This window comes from Onthophagus taurus, chromosome 2, assembly GCF_036711975.1.
Source record: "Onthophagus taurus isolate NC chromosome 2, IU_Otau_3.0, whole genome shotgun sequence".
NCBI classification, from domain to species: domain Eukaryota; kingdom Metazoa; phylum Arthropoda; class Insecta; order Coleoptera; family Scarabaeidae; genus Onthophagus; species Onthophagus taurus.
In genome coordinates, this window is record NC_091967.1 from 5,962,484 (window position 1) to 5,971,053 (window position 8,570).

The 8,570-nt window shown below is 34.5% G+C and overlaps 1 protein-coding gene across 7 annotated transcripts in view; it reads left to right on the forward strand.

The window, feature by feature from the left end:
• Positions 1 to 7,233, forward strand: part of LOC111427445 (rho guanine nucleotide exchange factor 10) — a 70,369-nt gene extending 63,136 nt beyond the window's left edge. For all 7 annotated transcript variants that reach the window (XM_023062594.2, XM_023062595.2, XM_071193973.1 and 4 more), the window contains 7 exons: positions 612 to 804; positions 2,794 to 3,052; positions 3,110 to 3,283; positions 3,341 to 3,730; positions 3,785 to 4,009; positions 4,068 to 4,760; positions 4,818 to 7,233. In XM_023062594.2, the coding sequence (XP_022918362.2) occupies positions 612 to 804; positions 2,794 to 3,052; positions 3,110 to 3,283; positions 3,341 to 3,730; positions 3,785 to 4,009; positions 4,068 to 4,760; positions 4,818 to 6,635 (3,752 nt within the window). In that variant the 3' untranslated portion in view covers positions 6,636 to 7,233. The remainder of the gene's footprint in view (positions 1 to 611; positions 805 to 2,793; positions 3,053 to 3,109; positions 3,284 to 3,340; positions 3,731 to 3,784; positions 4,010 to 4,067; positions 4,761 to 4,817) is intronic.
• The last annotated feature ends 1,337 nt before the right edge of the window (positions 7,234 to 8,570 follow it).

The following is an 8,570-nucleotide window of genomic DNA, read 5'->3' on the forward strand; positions in this document are numbered from 1 at the left end:
ATAAATAGGTATACGTTCTATTTGTTTTCGAGTAAATTCGATCATTAAAAATGACCTCTACTCAATAATCTCTAACCTATACTATCTCTTCAAGACAAGGTCACTCCTACAAGAACGCATTGTTTACTCAGATAGCATTTACAACTTATTATCACGTTATCTTTGTGCATCCTTCATTTCATTTCTTCCCACTCAATTCATCAAAACGACATCAAACGACCTCAACACCGCTTTAAGGCTTATTTATTTTGTGTGTATTTAAAATGGAATCTCCACGTGGTGCATCATTAAATTTTTTTTAACTCCTTGTTTAAACTAGTTCTAAAATGGATAAAGGCCGTTTAGATTTTGCAACAAATGCGTTAATTAACGGTGCATGTTGACGAGTTTTACGAGATCCCATGTGCAAATGAGACCTTGAACACGACCTTTGGAACGATCGGACTGATTGATTGCTATTGCAGATGTTTGCTAAGCAACTTCGGTTATTTTTGGGTTTGAGTGGTACGATCGAAACCGATCATATCCAATTCATTTATACCGACATGTATACAAATACGTAATTTTCCGATTTATTTTTATTTTTATTATTTGTTTTTTTTTTGTTTTAGATGAGCCAAAGGTTCGATCAGGAATTTGGGAGGACACATCATGTGATAGAAGAATGGCACCACCTATGGTTCACACAAGAAGTCTTCAACACACCAACTTTCAACGGAGTTCTGAAGATAGTTGGTGTTCTGCAAGCGATCCAGATCTTTCATCTGATGATGAAAGTGATAGAAGCGCAGCGTCTAGCACTAGGTATTTAAATAAAAAAAATTTATCTATAACAAACTACGACGTAAAAAAACTGCCTCATATACAACTGAATCATCATTACTTCATTACTTATATGGGAGTCGTAGAAGTCGCAGTAGACTTTGAACCAAAACAGTTTCACATCGATTAATTCCATCGACGTAACGATCCGATGTCGGTGTTTTTGAAGTCAGACTGCTTGGTACCTCATTGGATGATAACCAATATAAATCGGGATGTTAAAGGTTATCCGAGATTTTATAAGACCATGTCGTCATAGCGCCATATTATCACCGAACGGAAGATTTGCGCCAAGTGTAAAACACAAAATCAAGGTTAGGTTCAGTAACGATTTCGAATTTGAATAGAGAGAAGGCCAGATGATTATAACGGACCTTTGTCCGAACGGTTTTGTCCATATTAAACCTTTTTTCTTCAATCCGAATTTGGCATTCAAACGCGCCGACCGTTTATGCATTTTCCGCTATAAATAGATTATGTCGGCCTTAGGCTGTTAATAGTTGCAAACGTTAAAATTTTGCTAACGTATATGGATAATTGTTAATTACGGTGTAGTTAGTTGGGCATGTTGGTTACAAGCCGACAAAGCTTGAGGTCGATCTAATTTCTAGTTGTTGCTTTTCTTTTTAATTTTTTCATTACGTCAGTTAATTTTCTCGAATTAATGTGATAATAGGGGACGGTGACTTTGATATTTTACTTCCTAATAAAAGTATTTTGCAAATTAAACTCAATCGACATTTTTTCTTTTTCGAAAGATCGAGAGAGCAGGGTGGACATGACAAAAACGTCTTGCCCATATTGCAGCAAGACGTGCATTAACCTGCTGCAAAAGTAGGTCTTAAAGTATGGCACTCTGCCACCTCATCCCCATATTGCTGGATGTTCATACCGTTTCGGAGGAATACCAAGTGACCGACATCTACTCCCATAAGTTATTGCAATCCATGCCATCATACATCCTCAAAACAGATATTCTTCGCACTTGAACCTTGTTGAGGAAAAACACGCGTGTTTTTATTCAGATTTGGTGAAAAGTTGAATTGAATCAGAAGCACCCGCACTATTGAACTTATCACTCGAATATGTTATGAGAAGAACCAGACTCGACAAACGCAACATTGATGAACAAGTCCAATCAAATGATGGGATATGTAGAACACCTTAACATCTTTGGCAGAACAATACAGGTGATAAAAATACCTTTGGAAACCTCGAAACCGCTGGAAGAGATTCCTGATTCAGAGTAAGAGACGCAAATATCGCGTTAGGCAAAGTGTTACATTTAGAGACTACAACTTCGAAGTAGAGGACAACTTCAGCTATCTGGGCAGCAACTTAAACTCGTTGAGACTCGGGAAATACAAAATTTATACAGTTTTGCTAATTCTATATATATAATTCTATCATAGTGACTACAATGATTTTGCCGATCTCTTCTCTTTCGGTATTTGCATCTTGAAACTGTTTTTGCTACGTTTTGTAATCTGGTACGTGGTATATGGGGAAACTCCAAATACATTACCAGACTTTGAATTATAATTTACTTGTATTTCGTTATGAGTCTTCTTCGTTTGGAAAATATTAATTAATTCTTCAACTATTTATCAACTTATATTCCTAATTTATAAAAATTTTCCATTATAAATTGATTTCATAGAATGTATTGGTCAAATTTCTAAAAATTATCAATAAATCTAATTATTTTGAACTTATACTATCAACATATATTAATAATATGTATTCTAATTATTATGATAAGTCGAAAAACAAAATAACCAAATTGTGAAAACCTGCATAAATCTTTTCATAGCATATTATTACTCACGGATGTTTTGATAATATCAGCGCAAAACGTTTTATTTATCTAAGCGGTTAAAAAAATAAAATTATATTTAATCGATAACTTTACGCAGACAAAATTTTAAGAAATAAACTTTATCACACTTTTTTTTATCTTTTATCGTTTAGAAGCAGTGGGCAATTACGAAATACCATAAGTTCAAAAGCACGAACTTTACGCGACAAACTTCGAAGTAGCGGTGGAGCTGGTGGTGGTCATCGACTTTCTTTGGATTCGTCCATAGAAACGTCCCCGCAAAACCATGCGAATCAAGGTAGACTATCTAGATGGTTTTCAATCAGACGGGGATCTGCGCATCAATATGATATTGAAAATTTAGAAAATAATAGAAATCAAGGCAACGGGAAAATGCCGTTATTACCTGAGGTAATAAAATTATAATTTTTAATAATTATTTTTAGTATATTAATTTTTTTTATTTAGGTTGAAGAAGAAACAAGTTTTACACATTCAGCTTCTCACCGTCGGCAAATTCCACCATCCTTACCACCAGCTCCGTTAAATTTATCTCAACCCCAGTTAAAAAGGAGAATGATAGTCGCCGCAATTGTACATAGTGAAAATTCATACGTAGCAACTTTACAAAAATTAGTCAATGTAGGTCATTCTCGTCAAATCGTTTTGTAATATAATAATATTAATTTTTTATAATAGGATTACAAGAAGCCTCTAGAGGAAAGCAACCCACCAATACTAAGCGGGACCAAGATATCGACTTTATTCCACAAACTACCCGAAATACTACAGTGCCATAATTTATTTCGATTAGCGTTAGCGGGATACGTAAAAAATTGGGATAGAGATGAGAAAATCGGCGATGTTTTTGTCGCTTCTTTTTCGAAAGCCGTCGTTTTAGATATTTACAGCGGATTTATCAATAATTTTTCGGTCGCTATGGATTTAGCCAAAATGGAAGCTAAAAGAAAATCGGCTTTGGCCGATTTCTTTAAAGTTAAACAAATTAGTTCGCATGATCGATTATCATTTTTTGGATTAATGGTTAAACCTGTGCAGAGATTTCCACAATTTATACTATTTTTACAAGTATGCAAATAAAAATTTTAATAAGTGTAATTTTAATGTTATTTTTCGTTTTAGGATTTATTAAAACATACTCCACAAGGTCATCACGATCGAATGTCTTTACAATTAGCTTTAACTCAACTTGAATCTCTAGCAGAAATGTTAAACGAACGTAAAAGAGAAGCAGAACAATTCCAGGCGTTCAAAGAAATGCTGAGAAACATAAGCGGGAAGTTTTCAGCCCGACCATTATCAGATGCCAATAGATATTTGCTGAGAGAAGATAACGTTATGCAATTGGTAAGATTTGCATTCCAATTTTAACTAACTATTTTAATTAACTTTCGTGAATCTGTAGGAGTTTAATCAATGTGGAAGTGTTGCCAAAGCAAAAAATCGTCGACTTCTACTATTAAACGACTTGGTGGTGTGCGTATCGGTCGCGCCAAAGGCATCCGACGATTTCGGAGCCAGCGAAAGACTGAGTTTAAAGTGGACTTACCCAGTTTCCGAAATAGAAATTCAAGATACCAGTGCATCGCCGACTTTAAGCAGACTTTTAACGGCCAGCTTCAACAAAAGCGGCAGTCTCAAATCGAACGCTTCTTTCGAAGGTACTCAACCCCAAGCGGATAATCTCTGCACTGAAATGAGCAACTTAATGCACGATTACGAGGTTATGAGTAGAATAAGCGATCTAATCGGGTCGTTAAGAGGGAACTATAAGGACATCACGCTGGATAACACAAAGAGAATTCTTCAACAGATACAAAGTTCGATTCAACATAAAGATGAACAAATGGCTTGGGTCGATTCTTGTTGTCTTCAACTAGTCGCTAAATCTAAGGGGAAAGAGGAAGTATTCACTTTCCAAACTGATAATCCTAACGTTAAAAAAGAATGGATTACTGAATTGCGTTTGGCTCAATTGGCTTTAGATCCTAATAATTCACCAGCTTGGGATGTTCCTGAAGAGGAACAGAGGCCTTCTACTAAAATGCCTTTGTATGTTAGAGCTCAACCTGTTTATAAATCACAGCATCAAACAGAGGTATACATATTTATAATGATCATGTTAAGTTATTAATTAAATTATTATTATTTGCAGGTACGCTGTGGTTGTTTCTATACAATATCATCCCAAAGACCAACACGTCGCCGAAGCAAATCACAAAGTTACCTGTGGGTTTGTACAACAGATGGTGCAAGCAGTCATATTGCGATTTTAGCCCAAAATCATCACCAAGCCAGTCTTCTCCGCGATCTCTCCTCATTCTCCTTAGTTGAAACCCAAATTACCGCCATGGAATACGTAAAAGGTGCACCACCTCCATGTCCAAATCTAGCTGTTGATACAGTTTGGATGGGTACAGATAGCAGAAAACTTCTTTTATACGCAGCTGATGAGCCTGAAAAACAAGAAGAAGTCGCCAATACAACAGTACCAGATGTAATCACCCAAATAAAAAATCATTGCGGCTCTGTTTTTGTCGCGTTAAGAAATGGAAGTTTATTGGTGTATAGTAGAAATCAACACTCAGATGGAAGTTGGATTTTAAATAATCCAATTAAAATTACGTTAGGGATAGATCCAATTGCTTGTTTGTTACCGATTAATATGAGCATTTACGCATCATGCGGGTTAAAAGTGTTTGTAATAAACGCGATTAATATTGAAGTGCAAAAAAGTTTTAGCATCCAACCGGATTACGGAACCCAAATTAATTTAATGGCGCATAGCGGAATTGGGTTATGGATATCGGTTAAACAATCAAGCACTTTATGTTTGTATCACACCGAAACGTTTAAACATCTCCAAGACATCGACATCGCCTCGAATGTTTTAAGAGCAACAAATTACAATAGAAGCGACACGACTAATATAAATTGGTATCGTTCGCAAATGCACGTCACCGCGTTGATGGCTTGTAAAGGATTGTTGTGGGTTGGCACAGCTTTTGGGATATCCTTAACCATTCCTTTACCGCGTTTAGAAGGGGTTCCGATAATTAGTGGAAGAGTTAACATATCACATCATGCACATTACGGACCAATTACATTTTTACTCGCTCTACAACCAAAGAACACAAACACCCCAGCATCGAAATTAATCCGAGAAGATTCGAAACACGAAAACGAAACTATGGAAATGAACGAAAATCGACATCGCCCGAAAATCGAAAAACAACTTTCAGACTCATCAATGTCTTCTGTAGCAAAACTTAAACAACAATTAACCAGTTCACCAGTGGTCATCCGACGACGTCGATCAAAAGACTCAGATTTATCGAGATTAAGTAAAACGTTACCGAGAGGTCTTGGAAACGGTTCGTTTTCAACAAGCACGACATCTTCACAAGGTTCAGGCGATACTTGCGACGTATATGGATTATACATGGATTTAATGTACCCCATAGATTATGAAAGCGATGATCACGCTTTAACAGATACCATTTATGAATCTCTAAGGCGTAGTGACCCGGAATTAGCCGCTATACCTGGAAAAGTTTCAACGTTAGATCGAAGATTAAAAATGAAAGTTAGCCGACCAAGATCGTTAGATCTATCAAATTGGTCGGTGGATTCAAGGTCTTCTTCTTTATATACTTCATCGGGAAGCGAAGAAAGTATGGCTATTCGTGGTGTAGGAAGAAGCGTATCAAGAAATAATTCAAACGCAAGCAGGCAATTGAATGGGGTCTGCGAAAATAGTGAAAAAGAGATTCGACCGCAACCAACGAAAACTTTACCAAGGAATAACACAATCGATAATTCAAGAAGAACAGTGATTACTTTGATGGGTGGTCGTGGATACGTGAATACAAGACAGAGGTGTTGTTCGGTAGAAAAACTTAAAACTCCCACACCATCTAAAGAACCTAATAAAAACGATGCCCATATTGTTATATGGGAACTTAAATTGTGATTGTTAAAAAAAGAAAACGTGGCAAAGTAATTGATGGCCTAAAATAAAAATATTAAAGGTCTTAAAGTATTGAAATTCATAAATCAAATTAAAAAATAATCGAAGTAAAAGGACAAGTCTGATAATTAATTTTAGGACAAACTTAATTAGATTGTCCTAAATAAATACTGTAAGTTGTTGTTTTTCATTCCAAAATGTTTAAGATAAACGTTGTTAAAGTGGATTTTAAATACGATTTTTGTAAATAATTTTTTTTCTTTCTAAAAAAAAGAAAATCAAAAAATTTTCAAAAAAAAGAACACATCTGTTGGTACCTATACTATTTTAATAAAAAAAATTAAGATGTGAATTGAGAATGAAGAGATTTCTCATTTTAACTTTGTAAATTGTATTTATTCTAGAATTAATTTATTTTTCGAATCGTTAATTTTCTATGGACCACGTTAAGCTATATTTTTCATCCCATCGTTTGCATGTATTTGCCTTGAATATCTTCTTTTTGTATAGTATATATTTAATAGATCGCTGTGTTATAAACTATTATTAAAGAAGAACGTCTATTATACATTTATGAAATATATGTTGTATATAATATTAATATCAATGAGTTTTATTTTTTTTATATATAAATTAATCTGGGACAAACTTTTTCTATCACATCTATGATTTTTTATTAATGTCATAACAACACTTTCACCTAATAGGTCTACTACAATCTTGTTACCTTACAATTAATGTGCTTACAACAAACCATTAGATTTAAAAGTGGACGACCAAATACAGCCACAGATGACTACACTCAATTGGTGTGCTCTTGGCTCTTCAAGAACAACCTCAAAATTCCCTAAGAAATCTAGGCCAAGATATGGGAAAATCTGTTGCTTTATCATGCACAAGAACAAGTTCTTTAATAAGTCAATGATTAAGAAAAACATATTAAAGATTTCATTATAACAAATAAAGGGATTGTAAAAACATTAAACGAACAAAACAGAAGAACTACAATAAATGTTCAAATTGGGCATTCAATTCGTTGTTGTTCGCTTAATTGCGCCATAATTTGTTGTAACTGAAAATTTTTTGACGTTTAATGATGTAAACGTCATTTCAGTTCCAACTTTGATTCCAATATGCAGATTAAATAATTACAGAAAATTGATGTTTTTTCTAAATATGCAAAAGAACCTATGTATTTAAGATAACAATGTTGGTTACCATGCAACAGAGATATGATACATCTAAACACATTAACTATACCTTGCATATTCAAAAATTGTCTGAAGACGTACGGCTAAACCCGAGACTTTCATTCTTCACGTTATAATTGACGTTTCAAAAGAAAACTGACCTTACATAACATTCCTTCACGATATAATTGACATTTGTAAACAAAACTAACCTTACTTAACATTTCTTCACGGTATAATTGATATTTGTACACAAAACTAACATTCTATCTAAAACTGGTTATCATATTACAGTGTCTCCGCAAGCTGCCTCGGCTTTATCCAATAACACTGTAGGTCTGAACTGTTTATTAATTGTAGTGGTAGATCTTTTGACTAACATTCGAGTTAAGCCGTTCGTCTATTATTAGAGTGTTATTCGGGCTAAACACAAATATTTCTAGTTCTAGGTCTAGTGATGGTCTAGTGTTAGTCAATTCGGATAATAAATTTTAAGTTGAACAATTATTTTCTAGCGCCATCTATTGCCCGACGATCGTTTTTATTAGCCAATTGCGGACTCACACTCACAGTCAACCGAGTGTAACTATGTAAGTGCCTGTTGGTGCCTGTACTAGAAGGTTAATAATTGTTAAAAATGATAAATTAGAAAAATTATTAAAAAAAAAGCATTACCTTAAGTTATCTTTTCTTTATATTTTAAATAATTAAAAACTTTTGCTATTACCCCATAGATGTCGCGTAAAAA